We start from the raw sequence: 25,481 nt of genomic DNA, 5'->3' as shown, positions 1-25,481 counted from the left end.
TGACTCACTGTTTTTAAATCTGTTTTTGTTATATGAATTTGTACACATTTTTGTGATATTTTATTATTTTAATAAACAACTATGTTTGAAATGATCCTTGTCACTGGCGCTGTCATCTATCATAAGCAAAAAAGTGCAAATTTTACCTCTAACTGTGGTATTTTTTTTTTATTCAGAATATGAACATGGCATTATCTCAGTGAAAATATTCCGCCAATATCTAAGATAAACAGTAAATATCTGCTAAATTCCCTTTTGAATGTCAGCGGTATAACTAGAATGTTCACAATCCTGAAAGTTAGTAAAACATTTTAAAGGGACACTCAAGTCAAAATAAACATTTATGATTCAGATAGAGCATGCAGTTTTAAGACACTTTCCAAATTACTTCCATTTATCAAATTTTGCACAGTCTTTTTATATACACACTTTCTGGGGAACAAGCTCCTACTGAGCATGTGCACAGGGTACACATATATTAGTGTGTGATTGACTGATGTCTGTCACATGATACAGGGGGAGGGAAAATGGGAGAAAAAATAAATTTGCCAGGATTTTTTTTTACTATTTATTTGAAATTCAGAGTAGGCGTTATTGTATTGTCTTTTTTATTATGCACTTTTTAATAATGCAATTCTTCTGTATTTCGTGGTCCTTAAAATAAAAAAGCAAACAATAGTATAACAATCACTGTGAGCAACCACTAGTGGCATCTTATAAATTAACATTCTCTCTGTGACCCTCTCAAAATATTTTTGTCAGTTCAATTTTAATCGAAACCTAAAGAGACCTAGTTCTAAATGTTCTTTTTTTTCATAAAAAGTGTAGGACATAAAATTTAATAAACTTATGATAAATACTAAATGAAAAATATATACCCCAAGTTGCAGACCTAAATGTTACCAAACAAAAATACTGCAAACAGACAAAACTTTTAAGGCTAGATTACAAGTGGATCTCTAAATGATTGCACGCCCATAAATGGGCAAATTTGCCCGTTTACAGTTGCGTGATAATTAACCAGCCATTAAAAGTGGTAGCAATTAGCACTCAGAAAATTAACCAGAGATCCGATCTCAGGTTAATTTTCTAAAAGTGCCCCAAATGCCCTCAAAATATATGGCATTATATATTATTATTTTTTTAAAGGTAGCATTTTTAAAAATAAAAAACAACTGAACTAGGCAATTTTTGGGGTCTAAAGTTTGTGGAAGTGGGGTGTTAGAAAAAAAACCAGCACTGAAAAGTGTCTTTATGTTGCAGTCTATGGAAACTGTGTGTTCCCAGTAAATATATACTGTATGTATATGCTTATATACATAAATATGTATGTGTTAATATATACACATATTAACACATAAATATATATGTATTTAGTAGTCATATACATATATATTAAAAAATATGCTCTTATCACTGCGCTACTTACCCATTCACCGCGTGGCATCAAAAGGAGGCTCCAATTGGAGCCTATGGAAGCTTGCTTTCTTGAACGCAATGCTTCAGTGCAATAAGAACGTCAGGTCGCGTTTGCATTGCGCCTAACTTGTAATACCAGCGCATATTAGAGCAATTTTATTGCATTCCACTTATAATCTGGCCCTTAAGTGTTTATAACTTGTTTGAATTAATTACATCAGTGAAAAATCTTTTTTTCTTGGATTGGGTACCTGTTGCTCTAATCCTTTAGAGCATGTAACTTTAAGACTATCGACCCTAGTCTAATGTGTGTTTAACCCCGGCAAAGTGGTTAAACACACAGTAGAAATACTGCTAGGGACTTGCAGAGCACTGATGATCCCAAATGGAAAACACAGCTAATTCAACAGCAGCGCTAGTCACTCAGATGACTCAGATGTGGAACTAGTGCTGCTGACAGTAGTCTAGGGTTGATAGTCTTAAAATGACAAGCTACTGTATGTAATTTTTTGACTAAAAAGGCCCTTTAACTTTTCATTGAGGGTTTTTAGAGCTACTTGAAAGCAAAGTATGCTTGACTAATGCAAAAGGAAAACATGGTAACTAATTAATTCATTATTGATGATGAGGGGTATATGCATTTGAATAATATTAATTAACAATCGGCTAGATTACGAGTTTTGCGTTATGAGGGGTGCGGTGCTAACTTGCACTGTATTCTCACCGCTCACTTACATACAGCGCTGGTATTACAGGTTTTTACAAACCCGGCGTTAAAAGACAAGAAGTGAGCGAAGAGCAAAATTGTGCTCCATACCGCACTCCAATACCAGCGCTGCTTAAGTCAGCGGTGAGCTGGTTGTACGTGCTTGTGCACGATTTCCTCATAGACATCAATGGGGAGAGCCAGCTGAGAAAAAGCCTAACACCTGCAAAAAAGCAGCGTTTAGCTCAGTTACGCAGACCCATTGAATCCTATGGGGAAACTAAATTTATGTTTACACCTAACACCCTAACATGAACCCTGAGTCTAAACACCCCTAATCTTACACTTATTAACCCCTAATCTGCCTCTCCGGACATCGCCGACACCTACATTATATTTATTAACCCCTAATCTTATACTTATGAACCCCTAATCTGCTGCCCCCAACATCACAGATACCTACATTATATTTATTAACCCCTAATCTGCCGCCCCCAACGTCGATGCCACTATAATAAACATATTAACTCCTAAACCACCGTACTCCCACATCGCAAACACTAGTTAAATATTATTAACCCCTAATCTGCCACCCCTAACATCGCCGCCACCTACCTACATTTATTAACCCCTAATCTGCCGCCCCCAACGTCGCCGCCACTATATTATATGTATTAACCCCTAAACCTAAGTCTAACCCTAACACCCCTAACTTAAATATAATTAAAATAAATCTAAATAAAACCTACAATTATTACCTAAATTATTCCTATTTAAAACTAAATACTTACCTGTAAAATAAACCCTAAGCTAGCTACAATATAAATAATAGTTACATTGTATCTAGCTTAGGGTTTATTTTTATTTTACAGGCAAGTTTGTATTTATTTTAACTAGGTAGAATAATTACTAAATAGTTATTAACTATTTAATAACTACCTAGCTAAAATAAATACAAATTTACCTGTAAAATAAACCTAACCTAAGTTACACTAACACCTAACCTAACCCTGCAATTAAATAAATTCCCTAAATTAAATACAATTAAATAAATTCAAAACAATTAGCTAAATTACAAAAAAAACCCCACTAAATTACAGAAAATAAAAAACAAATTACAAGATCTTTAAACTAATTACACCTAATCTAATAGCCCTATCAAAATAAAAAAAGCCCCCCCCTAAATAAAATAAACCCCTAGCCTAAGCTAAACTACCAATAGCCCTTAAAAGGGCCTTTTGTGGGGCATTGTCCCAAAGAAATCAGCTCTTTTACCTGTGAAAAAAATACAAAAAAAACCCAACAGTAAAACCCACCACCCACACAACCAACCCCCCCCCAAATAAAATCCTAACTAAAAAAAACTAAGCTCCCCATTGCCCTGAAAAGGGCATTTGGATGGGCATTGCCCTTAAAAGGGCATTTAGCTCTATTGCTGCCCATAGCCCTAACCTAAAAATAAAACCCACCCAATACACCCTTAAAAAATCCTAACACTAACCCCCGAAGATCCACTTACCGGGAGAAGTCTTCATCCAAGCGGCAAGATGTCCTCAACGAGGCCGGCAGAAGTCTTCACCCAGATGGCATCTTCTATCTTCATCCTTCCGACGCGTAGCGGCTCCATCTTCAAGACATCTGGTAAGGAGCATCCTCTTCAATTGACGTCTTCTTGCTGAATGAAGGTACCTTTAAATGACGTCATCCAAGATGGCGTCAGTTAGATTCCTATTGGCTGATAGAATTCTATCAGCCAATCGGAATTAAGGTTGAAAAAATCCTATTGGCTGATGCAATCAGCCAATAGGATTGAACTTCAATCCTATTGGCTGATCTAATCAGCCAATAGGATTGAGCTTGCATTCTATTATCTGTTCCAATCAGCCAATAGAATGCAAGCTCAATCCTATTGGCTGATTGGATCAGTCAATAGGATTTTTTCAACCTTAATTCCGATTGGCTGATAGAATTCTATCAGCCAATCGGAATCTAAGGGACGCCATCTTGGATGACATCATTTAAAGGTACCTTCATTCAGCAAGAAGACGTCGATTGAAGAGGATGCTCCGCGCCGGATATCTTGAAGATGGAGCCGCTCCGCGTCGGAAGGATGAAGATAGAAGATGCCGTCTGGGTGAAGACTTCTGCCCATCTTCTGCCCATCTGGAGGACCACTTCTGCCCATCTGTAGGACCACTTCTGCCGGCTTCATTGAGGTCATCTTGCCACTTGGATAAAGATTTCTCCCAAAGATTTCTCCTCTTCGGGGGTTAGTGTTAGGATTTTTTAAGGGTGTATTGGGTGGGTTTCATTTTTAGGTTAGGGCTTTGGGCAGCAATAGAGCTAAATGCCCATCCAAATGCCCGTTTCAGGGCAATGGGGAGCGTAGGTTTTTTTTAGTTAGGGTTTTATTTGGGGGGGGGTGGTTGTGTGGGCGGTGGGTTTTACTGTTGGGGGGGTTGTTTTACAGGTAAAAGAGCTGATTTCTTTGGGGCAATGCCCCGCAAAAGGCCCTTGTAAGGGCTATTGGTAGGTTAGCTTAGGCTAGGGTTTATTTTATTTTGGGGGGCTTTTTTATTTTGATAGGGCTATTAGATTAGGTGTAATTAGTTTAAAGATCTTGTAATTTGTTTTTTATTTTCTGTAATTTAGTGTTTTTTTTTGTAATTTAGCTAATTGTTTTGAATTTATTTAATTGTTTTTAATTTAGGGAATTTATTTAATTGTAGGGTTAGGTTAGGTGTTAGTGTAACTTAGATTAGGTTTAATTTTACAGGTAAATTTGTATTTATTTTAGCTAGGTAGTTATTAAATAGTTAATAACTATTTAGTAACTATTCTACCTAGTTAAAATAAATACAAACTTGCCTGTAAAATAAAAATAAACCCTAAGCTAGATACAATGTAGTTATATTGTAGCTAGCTTAGGGTTTATTTTATAGGTAAGTATTTAGTTTTAAATAGGAATTATTTAGGTAATGATAGTAGATTTTATTTAGATTTATTTGAATTTTATTTAAATTAGGGGGTGTTAGGGTTAAGGTTAGACTTAGATTTAGGGGTTAATAAATTTAATATAGTGGCGGTGACGTTGGGGCGGCAGATTAGGGGTTAATAAATGTAGGTAGGTGGCGGCGATGTTAGGGACAGCAGATTAGGGGTTAATAATATTTCAATAGTGTTTGCGAGGCGGGAGTGCAGCGGTTTAGGGGTTAATATGTTTATTATAGTGGTGGCGATGTCCGGAGCGGCAGATTAGGGGTTAATAATTTAATTTTAGTGTTTGCGATGCGGGAGGGCCTCGGTTTAGAGGTTAATAGGTAGTTTATGGGTGTTAGTGTACTTTTTAGCACTTTAGTTATGCGTTTTATGCTACGGCTTTCTAGTGTAAAACTCATAACTACTGACTTTAAAATGCGGTACGAATCTTGACGGGATAGGGTGTACCGCTCACTTTTTGGCCTCCCAGGACAAGCTCGTAATACCGGCGCTATGGAAGTCCCGTTGAAAATAGACTATACGCAAATTGCGTAAGTTGATTTGCGGTAAGGCCAAAAAAGTGTGCGGTGCCCCTAAATCTGCAAGACTCGTAATACCAGCGATAGTGAAAAAGCAGTGTTATAACCTGATAACGCTGCTTTTTCAGTATAACTCAAAACGCGTAATCTAGCCGAATGTTTGAAATCAACACTTTTATGTCATTATATGTTAATTTTAATTAACATTTTTAAAACACCCAACTGTTTAATTCCATATATAAATGGGCAAATTTCTGATATGATTATGTTTATTAAGATATAAACTAAACAACCACAAAATCAGCCAAAATGGAATTTCAAGAGGGTAAGGAAACTGAATAAGATAAATCCAAAAACTAAAAATAAATGTTTTCTGCTTGGTTGGAACACAGCTCATTATGAGAAGTCTCAATGTAAAGTATTGAATGGATTTTTGGAGTAGGTATTCATCATGAGTAAACATTAGAACACTCAACAGTTTGAAATTCTCTTATAGCAGATTGAAAATTACATTTAATTTAGTGTTGCATTGATAAAGTAAAAAAGAAAACCCCTTATCATTTATACAACATTGCAGTATTTGTACACCCTCGCCCCTGTTTTGTAGGAGGCAAGCTATCCTTCTATCTATTAAATAATCTGCTTAAGAGTTATTTAAGGGGTTTCTTTTTTTAAGTTCTGTTGTAAGTACTTTTCCTTTCTTGGTCTGCATAATATACAGTATTTGGATATAGTGTTTTTTTTTTTTAAAGTTTTGATGCAAAAGTATAATTTTAAATTCTGTATAGTATATGTCGTATTAAGTACATAGATATAATTATTACTCAAATATAAAAGTATTTTCACTTTCTTTAATTCAGTTTTTTTTAACTAGTTTACACTATTTGAATATTGTGTTATACACACAGAGATGTTCAATAAAGCTTTTTATATCTAGAATATTGCATTACTTTGTAATATTCTGTTGCATTTATGTATATAAATATGTAAATTACCCCCATAATGATTACTATTATTATTATTGTTATTATTATGTACGCTTAGTTCTCAACTAGGGAGGTCTGGCAGCAACACACATAGAAGCAATCTTATAACACCAGCCTATTATCCAGGGGCCACGTTGAGCTTTTATAGAGCCAGATGATCTAAACCTCGCATTTTTAGATGTAATTTCTCACGCCGACCTCTGCAGGGGCTGCCCTAGTGGGATTATTGTAAAAAAGGGGCAGTCTCTGCGTGTAGTGAGATGTCTCCTATTGAATGTAATGGAGCTCTCTGGAAAGGGACAAATCGCTCCATAAGGCGGAGTAAGCAGGGAGCAGGGGGCGCACTTTAAAAATTAAATCCTGTAGCCAATATAAATCACATTTCACTGCTTTCTGCATATAGCATCTTGCATTCACATTTTCGTGTGCATGTGTTTTTCTATTAGGGTATTAAGTATTTTGTCACATCCTCTGCACCTTTTCATTTGCGTAAAAAGCCAGTTAGATTTGTAGGGCTGAAATGTTTAGATAATTACGCTGGGATTTAAGAGAAAATCTTATACAGCCCATTTTACAAAAAACAACAATTATGCTTTGTATTTTGTACTTATAAGTAAGAATTTTTATGTGTTTTTTTGCATATCCAGTGTACTTAAATATGATTTATGGTGAAGATGTTTGATGCACCTTAGCAATAAAAAAAAATCCTTCATTTTTTGTGTGAATGGTTTAATTATTCCTTTTGGAATATTTTTAAAATATAAATTTTATTGTGCACTTTTGTAATGTATGCATTTCCTGCCCAGACAAAAAATGCAGCATACTCCCCTTAAAGAGACACCCTGTTTTCAGGGTAAAAAGTGGCTTTAGGTAATTCCACCAGGGAAATATAATTACTGATGAACAGTCTTTAATAGTCTTACTAGTCCAGAGACCTTTAGATCATTGGGCGCATAAAGGGATTGAGTTAGCCAACTGGCACATTTGCACTTTTTTTAATTGGAGATTTGTAACAGTCTTGAGGAACATGGAGCACTGGCCATTAGAACAAATTTGTTCTAACGGCCAGTGCTACTTGTTCCTCAAAACTATTACAAATCTCAAATTAAAAAAGTTATTCCATATGAAACTCCTGAAGAGGCCAAGAAATGTTCTGTAAACTAGATATTTTTAACACTGTTCATTGTTTAGGATAAATCATTTGAGGTTGTTCAGCCTACGATATTGTTTATATGCACGAGAAATTAGGAATTTGTTTTAAAGCATTTTAAATGATTCCAGAAGAATTGTTTGACAAGCTGGGTGGGTGCTTATGCCTTCAAGACTGCTGGCAGCATATATTGACACATTGGTCTTTTGTGCTTTCTTATTTATTAATTTAAGAGTATTTTTAATATGATACATTATGCCTGCATCCTCTTGCATTTTTTTATTTTTTCTTTAGTTTGATTCCTGTAAACTGAAGAAGATTGGCCATGAATGAAGAGTAGACAGATTATTTGAAATAGATATTGGACTTTCTTGTGGACTAGTATTAATATTTTAAAGGGACATTATAGTAATTTTTCTTAGCCTTTTATAAAAGAAAACTTTTGAATGTATTTTTTTATGTGTGTGTGAGTTTTTTTTATTTATTTAAAATATAAATGCACATTCCAGTCCTGAATAAGCCATCTTTTTCTGTTTAGACTTTCAGAAGTGTGTGGAACTTGTCCTTATCAACCAGTGAAAATTAGCATGAAGTACTCAACTGATACTGCTGTATTAGTTTAATTCTAAATTTCACTTAACTTTTTTTCCAGAAAAATAATATTTTCTACATAAAGAAGCTCTTCCATATGTATCACATTTTTTAATACAATGTACATTTTCTTTATTAATTTGAGATTTTGGCAGTATTTATTTTGTTTTGTTTATCTCTAAAAATTGTATTTTTAGGTGTTTTTTTGAGAGCTGAACACTTAATTGATTTTTACGTTTGAAAACCTGCTATCAAATACGCATTTTAAGACCTCTGTCACATGATCTCTGAACACTTTATACAAAGTCAGTTTTTATTTTAACACCAATTTATTTCACAAGCTGTATTGTATACTAAAATAAGTTACTTGTTATTCATATGATTTTCAATTTTTTTTTAATTGACAATGCTATAACTCTAGCTTGTAAAAATTCAGTCTCTTCCTTTTTTCCATTTTAAAGGGTTAAATGAGTCCCTTCAAACCTTTGTGTGCCAGTGAGAAAAGCAACACAATGTGTTGCAGCACTCTATGACAACCAAGGGGTTAATACATTTACATATTTTAGTGTCCTGAGGTGCATTTGTTACTATAGTACAGTGCTTATTGTGTCAAAATCTTTAGTTAACTGGGTGCTTGGCAATGACTTAAGGTACTCCAGATGCCTCCTAGCATCTTCTTGATTGTGTCTTACGTAATATACTACATAGGTAATCACCATGGCAAACCAGCCAAACATTGTGATGAACATTGCCACATCAGTGGTTTTATGGTGAATATTACAAAAATTGATGCCTGAGTCAAGCACTTGGATTAAAGACTTGCCCACGTATTCATCCTGGACTGAGGTCTGGCAGGAGATATCATTAACTGTGTCTGGATCCAGCTTCAGTTCCCTCAGCACCTCCTGAAGAGAGCAGTCACAGTGCCAAGGATTGTTAGATAACCGTATTTTAGCTCGCAGCTTGGCCAGAGCTTCCTTGGGGATGCTGTGTATCTGATTCCCTGATAGATCTAACAATCGTAGGCCTTCAGCCACCCCTTTAAAGGCAGCCTGCTCAATTTTCTCAATGGAATTCCGTGACAAGTCCAACTCCTGGAGATAACTCAAGTCTTTAAAGGCATTGTTTGGCACCTGATGAATTTTATTTGCATCTAATTTTAGAGACACTGTTTCCATTGGAAGGTCAAATGGGATTTCTTCCAAGTTCTTGGAGCTGCAGTGAACAACCATGGCTCCACTGATGTCAGTACATTGACAACTCTTGGGGCAGCTGTCTATCCACTGAATGTTGACCAAAAGCAGTAGAAGTCCTCTCCTAAAAAGCAACTCTGGGCTCCTATATTGATTGTCTGATAGACGCATCCTGAAAAACAGCACCTACATTTTGTGTGAGGCCAGTACTCAGCTCAGCATTACTGTACAGTAAACTTTTCCTTTTCTTTATCCCACATCAGCCACTTGGTTTAGCAAGCCATTTTTTGTCAGTAGACACCATGAACATTCTATAAAAAGATACATAAATAGATATTTTATACAGGATATTTCATTATTATTTGTACATTGTAAGTTTTCAATTATTTTCGGGATATTTTAGCTTTTCTAGAACTTAATAGAGTATATTTCCATATTATCAGTGCAAGTGTCCGCCTAGTTCATTCACAATGAAGACAAAACAGGACTAAGAACTGTAGTCAATACGAGCATAATGGAAAATAATGTGAGTTTTATGCAATAGCTTATTCTTCTATTGTGAAATTGGTTTTATTAAATGAATATAAATTATCTATGATGTTTTGCATTTTTGTATTGAAAATTAATCTAATTTACACCTAGTGTGCTTTTACAATTAAACCAAACCAAACAAATAGCATTATCAGTTATAAACAGACACACAGTAATCAGTTGTTTAAAATGTACTCTCCCTCAAAGAAAAAAAAAAAAAAAATGGTCTCTTAGTAACATAAGTTTACAAAGCAAAGATTAATTATATTTATGCTTCTGTCATGAGATATACACATCTGGAGGCTGATCCTTAGGCATTGGAATAGCTCAATCTTTGCCATTTTACAACCTAAAGGAGCATGTGGCCCCTCACTGAAACGTAGGAAATAACATCTTAAGGGAGAGGCCACATGACTGTCTTGATATCACGTTAAAAGCAAAAATTGCATTTATTGCTTAAATTGTGTCTCTCTCACAGGCATCAATAAATCAATACACCTATTGAACACATCATTTAGTGCCAGATTACAAGTGGATCGGTATGTAACGCTCCCGTCCGAGTGTTAACTCCGCTAGAAGTAAGCTTTTTGTGCACATCGGGTTGTGTTAGTAAGTTAAAAGTATAATGTTTTCACTCGCACGATAACCCGACGTGCGTAAAAAGCTAAAGTTAGAATATCGTGCGGTATTCCCCCATAGAAGTCAATGGAGAAAAAAACACCCTACATGAGCACAAATTCAATCGCATATATGGATATTTCATTTCACATTATAATGTTCTTCACATAGCACAATATGGTCCATTTATTCATAAATACATATTTATATATATATATATATATATCAAAAGTAAAAGTCACTGTTGCCGTCCCTTTAAGTAATTAGTTGTCTTGTCGACATAAACAAAGTCCGGTGAATGTGTATACTCCGTTCAAAGCAATGAGCCGTACAAAATATGTATTATGTTTAACATGCTCAGAGCTACTGGAAAACAGCTTGACAAACCCCCTATATACGCCTGTGATGTGAATGAATGTATCAGAGACAGAGTGTACTTCAGAAAACCGGAGGCTTAGGAGCACAACAAGCGGTTACATACAGAGTGAGTGGTACCTTCAAATCTCTAACATAAAGAGAGAAGACCAGGACTTATAATCCAGGTGGCGAAAACGCCTTTACTCACCACTCCTCTAGACCGCTGACCCCAAATGACTCAGTCTCTGTTTTTGATTAAAGACCTCCGGAATTCACTGTATCTGCACTCAATAGTCTCCTCCGCGTTTCTTCGAAAAGGCGTCCTACTATGCAGGAGGGGGCGTGACATACGTGCTGCAGCGCGGTGAATCCATGCGCTGATCCTTTTAATGTAGAAAACAGAGTTCCCATAGACCGGCTTTGGAGCTGTAAGTCCCAGACCAGCTGCTGCTGCCCGGAATAATTAGAATAAAGTAGAAAAAAAGTTGCTAGCAGCGGTCTTAAAAGCAATAAGTCTTTATTGAAACATCAAAAGTAAAAAACACTCCAGGAGAGCAAATGTGCACACAACATTAGTCCGCTAACATGTTTCGGCCGAGGGCCGTAATCATAGCTACTGGACCTTGCACCTGCGTACCTTAAAAAGGACCAGGATCACCCTGATAGGATAAAAACAAAGTTACACGTTGTGTTGCTGTTTAACTCATTGAGTACTTTAACATAGAAATACTATATATCAATTGAGAATTATCCATTACACTGAACCTGTCACAGTTTCATATCAAATAGAAGTGGACACAAGCATATAAGACAGAAAATGATTTGATGTAAACTAATTATAAACAATAAACAGAGTATTAATGCAGTAAGTGGTTTTCAAAATAAATCTGAGTTTTACCCCATTCACAACAGGGGTTCCACCCTAGAGACCTTCTTTAAACGGGTGGAACGTGACTTGGTTAAACTTAAAAACTCAGCAGTCTATCAGACTCCTAACCTGTCTAGGTCTGAGAGAGCGGCCCTTAAGGAGCTCCAAGAGAACAAAGATATTGTTATACGTACAGCCGATAAGGGGGGCTCTGTCGTAGTTTTGGACAAGACTGACTATGTAAATGAGGCACTGCGTCAGCTTACCAACATTGAGGACTACATCCCTTTAGATAGGGATCCTACCACGGTATTTAAGAAAGAACTATTGGACATTTTGGACGATGGGCTGGAGAATGGGCACTACGACCTAAAAACCTTTGAGTTTTTGGTAGTCGACCATCCAGTTGTGCCCATTTTCCATCACTTGCCCAAAGTCCACAAATCCCTGACAGAAGTCAGGGGTCGTCCAATAGTTAGTGGTATTAACTCTCTGTTGGAACATGTGTCACAATGGGTTGATAGTATCCTACAACCACTCGTACAGAATTTACATAGTTACATCAGGGATACAAAAGATGTTATAACGATTCTAGACAAATTAAAGTGGAATAGTGCCTGTCATAAATGGGCTACTATTGATGTAGTAGCATTGTATTCCTCGATCCCACACAAAGAGGGTCTAACTGCAGTTGGTTTTTTTCTGGAGCGCTATTCTGATTTCTCTTTGGATTTTCGGTGCTTTGTACTCAGAGTACTCAAGTTTTTGCTTACTCATAACTATTTTTCATTTGAGGATAGGTTCTATCTCCAAAGGCGTGGGACAGCTATGGGGGCCAAGTTTGCCCCCTCCTATGCCAACCTTTTCATGGGTTGGTGGGAGCTGTCCCACGTCTTTGGAGATGGAAACCCCTACAGACATTTGATTTGTTTTTATGTTCGTTTCATAGACGATCTATTACTAGTATGGGAAGGAAGTACACTGCAGTTTACATCCTTTGTGGCATATTTGAACTCCAATAATATTGGTATCACGTTCACCCATGAACTAAGTGAAAGTAAAATAAACTTTTTAGACATCACTATTAAAGGTACAGATGATGGCAAAGTGCTTACTGAGATTTTTAGGAAACCCATTGCTGGGAACACTCTTCTCCATGCGAGTAGTTGTCACCCGAGGCATGTACCGTATGCGGTAGCCAAGGGACAGTTTACCAGGGTTAAACGCAATTGCACATTGCCCTTTAAATATGCAGAACAATCTAAGGAATTGACACACAGACTTAAGAGTAGGGGATACACCTCCCACGTCATAAAAAAAGCAAGAAATCAGGTTGATGCGCTGGATAGGATGCAAACTTTGGATACACCTAGTAATGTTCATAGAACATCTGAGGGACAACACAAAGGAGTAACCTTTGTCACAGAATATAGTCAGGAATATCAGGACATTTGCAAAATAGTGAAAAAACATTTTTCCTTTCTTGCTGCAGATGACAAATTAGAGAATTGTGTCTCCCAAGGTCTGCGGTGCTCCTATAGAAAAACCAGCACTTTGGGGAATGTGTTGTCACCATCAGTCTTGCCCAAAACTGATATACGACAGAGCTCCTGGCTTACACATAGGGGTATCTTCAAATGCCATAATAAGTGTAGGGTATGTGAATTTGTTCTCCCTGCCGATCACATCAAATCTGAAGTGACAGGTGAAAGGTTTCCCATACAAACATGTTTAAAGTGTACTTCCACATATGTGGTCTATGTCCTCAGCTGCACCACTTGTCATTTACAGTATGTGGGGCTCACTACAACAGAGGTGAAGGTTCGCATACGTAACCATTTGTCTACCATACAGGCAGGAACTGCATCTACACCTTTGGTGCAGCATTTTGCAAAACATCATCGTAGTAGCGTTAATACACTGAAGTGGCAGGCTATTGAAAGAGTTACCTGTCCTCCTAGGGGAGGAGATAGGGATAGGTTGCTGCAGAAAAGGGAAATGTTTTGGATCTTCAGACTCCAGACACGTGTACCTACGGGCCTAAACTCTGAGTATGACCTAATTAACTACTGGCAGTGATTTTTTGACCAGGGCCCTCATTCCCTTTCCTGCAGTGACCAACTCAATTACCTCCCTCCCAGTCACTTTGTAATTCTGAAATTTTGTGGTTTTTGTTAATCTACAATTTTGTAATCTTTGTAACACTACAATATTGTGTATTTGTTTCTCAAGCCACTCCCTTCCATATACTATAATATACAGAGCCTTTTCCTAGTCCATATTGCTTTGGTGGGCAAGGTACCAATTGGCAATATAATGTGTTCTCCATAAGGGATTCTAAAGTATTGGAAGTTAAATGTCCTTTGAATCCATTCTTATTAATGCTTTATATAAATGCCATAAATATTTGTGTGTTGCCCATATAATACATACTGGATTATTTAATTATTATAGTAAGCAATGTAAATAAATATTAGGCTTCCTCTCTTTCTAGGTTAGTATTTCATTTCAATGTATTAGCATATCCCCCATCTTGCATTTGATAGATTTTGTTTATGAGGCAGAATAGGTAATAATATTTTCCATAGATTTTTCACATATTTAACTGTATCGTTTTTTGCCACTATTTGTATCTATGCGGTACAACTGTTATTTACAGTGAAATAATGTGTCATGTAAACTGTTTTAGTGACTTCAAATAAGTAAATTATTTTGTATTGTATCGCATTTAAATGGTTTAGAAAAGTTGGCCGGATGTCAGTTAATCCACGTAGTATGCATTTATGTGACTTTTTTGCATGTTCTATGTAATATTGTAATAAGTTTTAAGACCTTATAATTAGTTTACATCAAATCATTTTCTGTCTTATATGCTTGTGTCCACTTCTATTTGATATGAAACTGTGACAGGTTCAGTGTAATGGATAATTCTCAATTGATATATAGTATTTCTATGTTAAAGTACTCAATGAGTTAAACAGCAACACAACGTGTAACTTTGTTTTTATCCTATCAGGGTGATCCTGGTCCTTTTTAAGGTACGCAGGTGCAAGGTCCAGTAGCTATGATTACGGCCCTCGGCCGAAACATGTTAGCGGACTAATGTTGTGTGCACATTTGCTCTCCTGGAGTGTTTTTTACTTTTGATGTTTCAATAAAGACTTATTGCTTTTAAGACCGCTGCTAGCAACTTTTTTTCTACTTTATTCTATATATATATATATATATATATATTTAATGTTTTTCGCACAAATATTTATTTATACATATATATATATATATATATATATATATATATATATATATATAACATATTCTTCTATGTGCAGAACATTGGAATATCAAATATTTACAGTAAATACACAGTATAACACTTTATTTAATATGAATATTGCATAAATATCATTTTTCATGTTTTCATTTACTTGACAGCAAAGGGCTCCAATGCACTTATACATATGTCTATATATGTATACATATACAGTATATGTAATTATATGTTTATATTTATATATATTTCTGTAAATACATATATACATATAAATACATCTGTACACACACACACACACACACATATATATATATATATATATATATAAATACTGTATATATATATATATATATACATACTTAGACATGTACATGTATGCATCTCAATGTTAAAGCCCTTTGCCTGACTGAGACCTCATATCTTTGAGCCCTTAAAACATTTTTGTGCAATATTTATTTTTTTATTAGATAGTGTTATTATGAGTGTAACTGTACTTTGTAATGTACTTTTAATGTGTTTTGTAACATTTCTTTGTTAACCAGAGCCCTGAGGACGCTCTATCCCAACGAGTGTTAACTTCAATTGCGCTAAAACAATCATGTTTACTTTAAAACTGTAATACAAGGAAAAAAACCTGACGCACGCAAACATCCGTGATAAAACCCTTTTCACTTAAGCGGAACTGTTAGTGATTCACTTGTAATCTAGTCCTTAATGGGATAGTAAGCCCTAAATATTTCTATAATGTATATGAAAGAGCACTACTATGTTGTAACTTTTTTTGTTTGATTTTGAAGCTAACAGTAAGTTTGTGTCCTTAAAGGAACATTATACATTAGCTTTTTCTTTGCATAAAAGTTTTGTAGATGATCCATTTATATAGCCCATTTGGGAGTGTTTTTGTAACAATGTATAGTTTTGCTTATTTTTAAAAACATTGTGCTGATTTTCAGACTCCTATCCAAGCCCCACAGTGTCAGATGTATACATGCGTTTACAGACTCCTGCAGGTTACTGTTTATGTTATCTGTCTTTTCATATACAGGGAGGGGGGGGGGGGGGGGTTCTGCTCTTTCTGCTATCCCAGCCCCTTTCAGTGGGTGTCCCAGACTACCTCATCAACAGAGCTAAACTGAGAGCTTCTCAGTAAGTTTTTAAAATAAGTTATACTGAATTTTTAGATCAGCATCTGTGCATATTTTTCTTTATAGTAGTATATCATATGCAGTTAAATAAAAAAATAAGCAGGACATCCCACTGCTTTACTGGTGCACAGTGACATGCTACGCAATCATTAAAAATATTTTTCTTAGTACAGGAACAACTGTTTAACAAAATTAAAATATGTTATTACTTTGCTGCTATATCCATTTTTAGATGCATGAAACACAAAAATTAAATTTTTAAAAAGTTTCCAGTTAACTTCTATTACCAAATTTACTTTGTTCTCGTATTCTTTTTTTAAGAGATATGTATATAGGTGGCATGGACATGTCTGTAGAACTACATGGTAGGAAAAAGTGCTGCCATTTAGGGCTAGATTTATTATAGTGGAGGCGTACAGTGGCGCATATACGTGCCCCTGTACGCCTCAGCTCGCCTGTGGCGGGGCGAAATTACCCACAGGTATTTGGCATTGCACACGAGCGCAATTTTGCGCTCACGTGCAATTCCGCCCCCTGCCCGCGCACAGCCAATCACACGCGGGCAGGAGCTGTCAATCTCCTCAGTCGGACTCGACCGAGGAGATTGAATTTCGCCAGCTTAGAGGTGGCGAAGAGCTTAGGGAAGCGGCGGTCTGGTGACAGCTGCTTGATAAATCACGGCGAGCAAGTTCTTGTGAGAACTTGCAGCCGTAGGGGCTTGATAAATCGAGCCCTTAGTGTTCTTGCAAATGACTAACATTCTTGTTAAACTACTGCCATAAATTACTGCAGACATGTGCACACTCCTGAGCTTACGTCCATACTTTTCATCAAAGGATACCAAGAAAACGAAGAAAATGTGATAATAGACATACATTGGAAAGTTGTTTCAAATTACTTGCTCTGATTGAATCATTAAAAACAAACGGCTAGATTAGGAGTTTTGCGTTATGAGTGAAAAAGCCTCATAATGCTGCTTTTTCACTACCGCTGCCATTACGAGTCTTGTAGGTATAGCTGTACCGCACACCTTTTTGGCCGTTACGACCGCACCTTCAAAAAGTCCTTTTTCAATGGGACTTCCATAGCGCCGGTATTACCAGTTTTGCCTGTCCGGCCAAAAAGTTAGCGGTTCAGCCTATACCGACAAGATTCGTACTGCCATTTAAAGTCAGTAGTTATGGGTTTTGCGCTACAAAGTTTGGAACAGCCAATAGAATGCAAGCACAATCCTATTGGCTGATTGGATCAGGCAATAGGATTAAAGCTCAATCCTATTGGCTGATTGCATTAGCCAATAGGATTTTTTACCCTTTAATTCCGATTGGCTGATAGAATTCTATCAGCCAATAGGAATTCAAGGCACGCCATCTTGGATGACGTCATTTAAAGGAATCTTCATTCTTCAAGAGCCATCGAAAGAAGAGGATGCTCCGCACCGGATGTCATGAAGATGGAGCCGCTCCGCGTCGAAGGATGAAGATAGAAGATGCCGTCTGGATGAAGACTTCTGTCTGCCTGGAGGATGACTTCTTGCCGCTTGGATGAAGATTTCTCCAGGCTTCGCTGAGGACTTCTGATCGCTTGGATGAAGACTTTTATTGGGTGGGTTTTATTTTTAGCTTAGGGGTTTGGGTAACGAAAAAGAGCTAAATGCCCTTTTAAGGGCAATGCCCATCCAAATGCCCTTTTCAGGGCAATGGGGACCTTAGGTTGTGTGGGTGGTGGGTTTTACTGTTGGGGGGTTGTTTGTATTTTTTTTACAGGTAAAAGAGCTGATTTCTTTGGGGCAATGCCCCGCAAAAGGCCCTTTTAAGGGCTATTGGCAGTTTAGTGTAGGCTAGGGTTTTTTATTTTGAGTGGGGGGGGCTTTTTTATTTTGATAGGGCTATTAGATTAGGTGTAATTAGTTTAAATATTTGATAATTTCTTTTTTATTTTGTGTAATTTAGTGTTTATTTTTTTTGTAATTTAGTTAATTGTATTTAATTAATGTAATTTATTTAATTTTAGTGTAATGTTAGGTGTTAGTGTAACTCAGGTAAGGTTTTATTTTATAGGTAAATTTGTATTTATTTTAACTAGGTAGTTAGAAAAGTTAATAACTATTCACTAACTAGTCTACCTAGTTAAAATAAATACAAACTTACCTGTAAAATAAAAATAAAACCTAAGATAGCTATTATATTGTAGCCATCTTAGGGTTTATTTTACAGGTAAGTATTTAGTCTTAAATAGGTATTATTTAGGTAATAAAAGTAATTTTTATTTAGATTTATTTTAATTATATTAAAGTTAGGGGTGTAAGGGTTAGGTTTAGGGGTTAATATATTTATTTAGTGTTAGTGATGTGGGAGGCCAGAGGTTTAGGGGTTAATAACTTTAGTATAGTTGTTGCGGCAACGTTGGGGATGGCAGATTAGCGGTTAATAAGTGTAGGTAGGTGTCGGAGACATTGGGGACAGCAGATTAGGGGTTAATAAATTTATGTTTGTGGCGGCAACATTGGGGGTGGCAGATTAGGGGTTAATAAGTGTAGGTAGGTGCCAGCAAGATTTGGGGTGGCAGATTAGGGGTTAATAAGTGTATTGTAGGTGTCAGGGGCGGCAGATTAGGGGTGTTTAGACTCTGGGTTTATGTTAGGGTGTTAGGTTTAAACATATAAAAAATTTCCCCATAGGAATCAATGGAGCTGCGTTACGGAGCTTTACGCTCCGTTATTGCAGGTGTAAGGCTTTTTTTAGCCGACTCTCCCCATTGATATCTATGGGGAAATTGTGCACGAGCATGTAAAACCAGCTCAAAGCAGCGCTGGTATTTGTGTGTGGTATGGAGCTCAACGCTGCCATATTGCCCGCAAACGCAGGTTTTTGGAAAACCTGTAATAGCAGCGCTATTAATGGTGAGCGGTGGAAATAACTTGCAAGTTATTACCGAGCCACTCATAACGCAAAACTCGTAATCTTGCCGAAAGGGTTTCATGTCCCTTAGAAATACATTTTAATATTTACCTTTAAACACCAGTTTTCGAGTAATAAATGTGTAAGGAATGACATTAGTTTGTTATTAATTGCATAATTGGCCTTAAAGTTGTTTTTTAGTCGTATTAAGTTTTAAGAAATTAGTAATATGTTCAGTATTTCTTTGACCACATCATTGTTATTATGGTAGAAACATTTCATTTTTCTTTTTTGTCCTTTACAAAAAAAAAATCATGTGGTTGCTGTCATAGCAATGTTTTGTGAACCTGTCGTTGATCTCGTTATTTTGCAATATGAATTAACAAGGAATAAAGTACATGGAAATGTCATAGATTCTGGAATACTAACAGTGGTATAGTGCATTATACCAAAACTATGGTTTATATGGGCCTCATGTTAGTTAATCTTTTTGTTAACATACTAATATAGAAACTGGTCAAAGCTGGATTCACATCTATATTTCCCTTATGCACTAGCTAGCCTGCTGCCCCTTTCCTTTTTTCAACCCAGATTACTGCCTAACAACACCTTCAATAATATATATACAGGGCTTCAAGTGACGCGCCAACTGTTGCGTGCAAGTGATACAAGAGACAAAAAAGTGAAAAAAACATCAAAAATAAATTTAAAAGTGCATAACAACACTGTCTGATAAAATGTATTAAAAAAATATTGCATTAAAAGTTATAAGGGCTCAAAGATATGAGGTGTTAGAAAAAAAAGGCAGGCAAAGGGCTTTAACATAGAGATAGATACATATACATGTCTGAAAATGTGTATATGTTACGGGTAAAGTCAGAAATCCTAGGATAACCCGGGTAATGCTCGGATTACCCAAGCGGCTATGGGTAAAGCCCGATGTACTGTAATTCAGCTGTGGTTAAAGCCCAATATACTATAATTCCCCCATCTAAATTTTTTTTTATTTTTGCCCTGCCGATCCTCTGGCATCCACCCCAAGTTAACCTTGTGGAATGAGGTTTACAAGGGGGCTTTGCCCCACTTGAACCCCCAGGTGGAGGTAAAAAAGATACTGAAGATCTGTGAATTACAGTGCATCATATATATGTTTGATGCAGTGACTCGATCAGTCTGAGGAGATTTATGATCTTACATCGGGCTTTGCCCATAGCCGGGTAATGTTAGGATTACAAAATATCTGACTTTAACCGCAACATATATATGTATATATATATGTCTGTACATATATTTTGATGTAGTTACAGACATATATACACATATATACATACATATGTTGGAGCCCTTTGCAGTCAAGTAGCTGAAAACATGTAAAATCATATTTATGCAATATTCATATTTATAAAAGTGTTCAATTATGTATTTACTGTAAATATTTCACATTCCAATGTTCTTCACATAAGTGAATATGTTGTTTATTTAACCAAAATTCTATTTTATATATATATATATATATATATATATATATAGAGAGAGAGAGAGAGAGAGAGGAAGAGAGAGAGAGAGAATTATGAATAAATAGAACATATTCTTCTAAGTGAGGAACATTGGAATGTGAAAGAGTCATAATTTAAGTCAGGTTTAGCGCTTTCGAATATACGTGGTTGGGTTAGCGTGCGAGTATGGGTGTTTTAGCGCTCCTTGAAGTCTTTGGTGGAATAATTTAGCGTGTTCTCGATATTCAAAGTTCCACATTTTGCGTGCTTCAGGTTAGTGCTTGTGCGCAAACTTTTTACTTTCGACTCATAATACGAGTGCAACACAAAAAACCTCCATCTAGCAAAGTTAACGCGCAAGCCTGGGTGCTAAACAGCGCACCACTTGTAATCTAGCCCGTAGTCTCTTCATAAACATATCTGTCATTTAATGACTTTCACAAACACATTTGTACTGTTATCCAGCAGACTAAATGTTAAACAAAGGGTACTAGATTTCAAAGTTCCCATACTATAGGCAGATACTCCAGTGAATGATAGCACCCTTTGGCAACTGCCTACCTAATGGTAATTCTTAATAGCATAAGTACTAAAAAGACTTTTATGTCTTATGCTATTATGCTTTTATGTCTGTTTATTTTTTTACTATTCTCTACAACTATTTCTAAAGAAAATAAAACAAGATTAACAGATTTTTTTTAAAGCAATTTCTTGCATCTCTAAGTATACTGTAAAATATCTGTAAAAGGATTATGTTTGGCACCACTGAGGTATAACAAATCTGTAAGAAATGTTGGCCCTGAGTTATTGTTGCCTATGTTTGACATTTAGCAGTTTTATTTAACCAGACCTTTAACAGCAATTTGTCTCTTACAGCTGCTACAAAATCTTCTTTTTAAAAGGTCTTCTTTGTACTTCTGACATGTGCAGATTCTATTTAAGATCCTGAGGTTGAAAGGATCCTTTAAAAATATCTCTTGCACCTTCTCTCAGAAGCTGTTTAAAAAAGAAACTCATTATGTTTCCCGTTAGTCCGCTGTTATTTTTATGCTATGAAATTCTGAAATAAAGAAGATTAACTCTGGCAGGCACTTGTTATTGTTTACCTTTTGTATCTAGGATGCTAGTGCAATTGTTTAAATAACGATGTATTTTAATTGGTTTACAATTAACGTATGCATATTTTTGACATTGAACTAGATTGGTTTCTGCACCCTTTATGAGATACCCTGACTAAGCCTTATGTAGTCACTTTTGTCTTTCTATGATCGGTAAGTCAGAAATAGAACTAAAACCTATCTTTGGAAGTGGGAAAATATTACATTGGCCCCAGGGAACAAAGGGAGTGATGAAGGGAGGGATTTAAGAATGGTGACTTAAAATAAAAAGCCGCAATAAAGGTATTGGGTGATTCAGCTCTTTTCATTGTCAGACAGGACAAAATAATGTTATTATTATAATTTATTTGTAAAACATTGCAGCATTCCATAGTGTTGAAATGTAGGAACAATACTACATAAAGTCTATAGTCAGTATTTTAATAAAAACTAATTATAATAATAATAGTGATACATCATACACAGTCAACTGGTGAGATTTTAATTATTCTTTTTTATATATTCCTTTTTTATATTGCTGTTTTCTTTAGCTTAAACTTTTGTTCTTTTCTTTTGTTACACGTGAACTGTGTTTTAACTTTATAGTTTGCGTCTATATCAATTAAAAGACACTGGCTAGTCAGATTATAATATTATTACATTTAAATATCCAACCTTCCTGTTTTAATCATTCTAATAAACGTTGGGAACAATCAATTGTAACAATTTGAAAAATAATTGTATATGTGAAAATGGGCTCTGCTAATTTGTTATTGATTTTAAAGTCATCAATATTTAAAAATGGTTCTAGACTATTTTGTATAAAAAGTATATATGGAGTCCAGCAACTGAATACTGAAAATGTCACTATGAAAATATATTTGATGATTAAAAAACACTTAAAGGGACAGTCTAGTCCAAAATAAACGTTCATGATTCAGATAGGGCATGTAATTTTAAACAATTTTCCAATTTACTTTTATCACCAATTTTGCTTTGTTCTCTTGGTATTTTTAGTTGAAAGCTTAACCTAAGAGGTTCATATGCTAATTTCTTAGACCTTGAAGGCCGCCTCTTAAGAATGCATTTTAACAGGTTTTTCACCACTAGAGGGTGTTAGTGCATGTGTTTCATATAGATAAAACTGTGCTCATGCACGTGAAGTTACCTGGGAGCCATCACTGATTGGGTAAACTGATCTGCAAGTCTGTCAAAAGAACTGAAAAAAGGGGCAGTTTGCAGAGGCTTAGATACAAGATAATCACAGAGGTAAAATATATATATATAAATATAACTGTGTTGGTTATGCAAAACTGGGGAATGGGTAAAAAAGGGATTATCTGTCTTTTAAAACAATAACAATTCTGGTGTAGACTGTCTCTTTAACAAAAAGGCACAAGTAGGGTTTATGTATATGAGAAACGATACTGAATTAGGTTAAAAGATGGTTGTATAAATTAAATAACATGGAATTATTTGTGAGGCCAGGTATTTGAGGTTGATATCAAAATTTAGTTTGAAATAACAAAACCACTTTAATCTGACTTTATTTATGATGCCAATGTAATCTAATTTTGTTTTAGTTCATTATGCCTGAGAACCAAGCAATAACAAAAATGGCTGCCTTGTGTTTGTGCAGATGTTACCACCAAATAATGCAGCCAATGTGCTGCCAGTGTTAGGTTTTTAAATACCACGAGAGACAATGTGTAGATAGGATCTATGATTATGGTATAGGAGCCGAAACGCGTAAGATTTACTAAGTCACTAACCTATTTTGTTCCTGTGAACAGCTTTTTAAATTTAGATATAATAAACAGTTTGTGATTTTATTTTTGATCTACCCCAATTTATTTTTCTTCAAACACCAAATTTTGTACTAATAACATTTCCATATAAGTCCTGGTGGCCATAAGTTGTATATGTTGAGGAAAGTCTGTACTTCCATCGATTCCCAACAGCAACTATTAGTCCAGGGTGACCATTTATACTGTTACTAACTGTAGGTGCCATCGATAGATAATGATGTGTGTGCCAAAAACTCTTTTGCTTCAAAACTAAGCCCTAAGATTCCAGCCTACCTTTATTTTTTAGATAGATAATACTGTAGAGAAAAACTGCATCATATGAACTACATTCATTTTTCCAGGAATGCTTTTAAAGGAAGTAACAAAAATGTGCAGAAAGCAAAGTCTATAGATTAAGAGATAGCGAAGGGAATCATTCTAACAGGTTATTATTTATATATCTATATTGTTCCTCAGTGTTATAAACTCTGGGATAAAAAGCATTTGCCTGATAAAATAGCAGAAAATTAAATCATTGAAAGTAAAAATAAACAAATATCCATAAACACAAGAAAAATTGGAAATGCAAGGAAGTCACACAACACTCCAAATGTAAATTCCCATAAATGTCTAATTGTAAAAACAAAACTTGCCTGCTTTATGTGTAATTAATCTCTGAAAAAGCTGATATGATTATGGGGTGGAGGTGAAAGATTTTGAGGACATTAATCAGAGAGGTTGCAAAAAAGTATTAAAGGTAAATATGTATGATAATTCAACAACCCCTGCATGTACTTCAGATTTGATCAAAGTCTCTTAAGTAGATACATTAGACTGGTTACATTTGATATTAAAATAATTCTATATATTGCAGTAGCAGGTTTTCATAGAGTTTTGGAGGATGCTCTGTTAGGCAAAAAAGCGGAGAGACTGTCATTTAGCAGCTGGTCCCTCTGGGTCAAGGGATTATAAATCCTGTTAATATTGTACAAAAAACACAACATCACAAGAGAGGAGTCTCTGTGAGAAATATATTACAAACACAACACACATATAGCTGGATAGAAGCATATAAACCCAGTGTACCTAAAAGCATACAGCCCCTGCTTTACAGAAGCAAATGACACTTACCATGTGCCTCACCAGCTGTTCACAATCCACTAGCAGCTTGCTCCTTATGACTTTAAATGCTAGAAAATATCCAGAAATGATTTGTGATTTTCCTCTGAATCCCTTGAAGTACATGAGATCACCACAGCAGGAGAGGGACGGGAGCTTGGACAAAACACTTGTTGCTATTTCCAGTGTTCACAGCCCATTCTACATTAAGTGAAACACACAGACCAATCAGTCCATCAAAGGATGTAACTGGATCATGTATGTCCCTGCACAGCAAGTGAGGTCTGGCTAAAAACGTGTTTTCTTTTTAAAGGAGAAAAATCCAGGGAGGAGAAAAAGGAGGACACTCCATTCAGCACATTCACATTATCTTAAGAGATTCCAAAACGGATTCAGAGAGCTTGACCCTATTACACAGCACACATCATACATCTTCCCAGTTTGTCACCTGCTTGTACAGCTTCACTTTCACACTGCATATCTGCCGCTCAGTGCTGTATGTTAATGAAACATTTTTTAAGCACTGCTAGAGGTGAGATAATTTAAAAGAAAAAATATTCCTTTAATATACAAACACATTAAATATGCCAGTAATTCACAAATAACAATGTATGCCACTGTAATATACAATAAAATATGATAGAGACTGTGAGAAATGTAATTGGATTTAGTCATGACAGAAAAAGCACAATAAATTATTAAAATAAGATAGTTCTTGGCTAGCTCTCT

General features: G+C 35.7%; 1 protein-coding gene across 1 annotated transcript; it reads right to left on the bottom strand.

Annotated features, from left to right (window-relative positions):
* Positions 1-8,680: 8,680 nt before the first annotated feature.
* LRRC3 (leucine rich repeat containing 3) lies at positions 8,681-24,888 on the bottom strand. The gene is made up of 2 exons (XM_053690971.1): positions 24,765-24,888; positions 8,681-9,874 (listed from the first exon to the last, which is right to left on the bottom strand). The coding sequence occupies exon 2, from the start codon at positions 9,732-9,734 to the stop codon at positions 8,958-8,960; it is 777 nt and encodes a 258-aa protein (XP_053546946.1). The 5' UTR covers positions 9,735-9,874; positions 24,765-24,888; the 3' UTR covers positions 8,681-8,957.
* Positions 24,889-25,481: the final 593 nt, after the last annotated feature.

The sequence above is a fragment of the Bombina bombina genome, chromosome 1 (genome assembly GCF_027579735.1).
Source record: "Bombina bombina isolate aBomBom1 chromosome 1, aBomBom1.pri, whole genome shotgun sequence".
NCBI lineage: Eukaryota > Metazoa > Chordata > Amphibia > Anura > Bombinatoridae > Bombina > Bombina bombina.
This window is presented reverse-complemented; position numbering and strand designations above follow the sequence as displayed.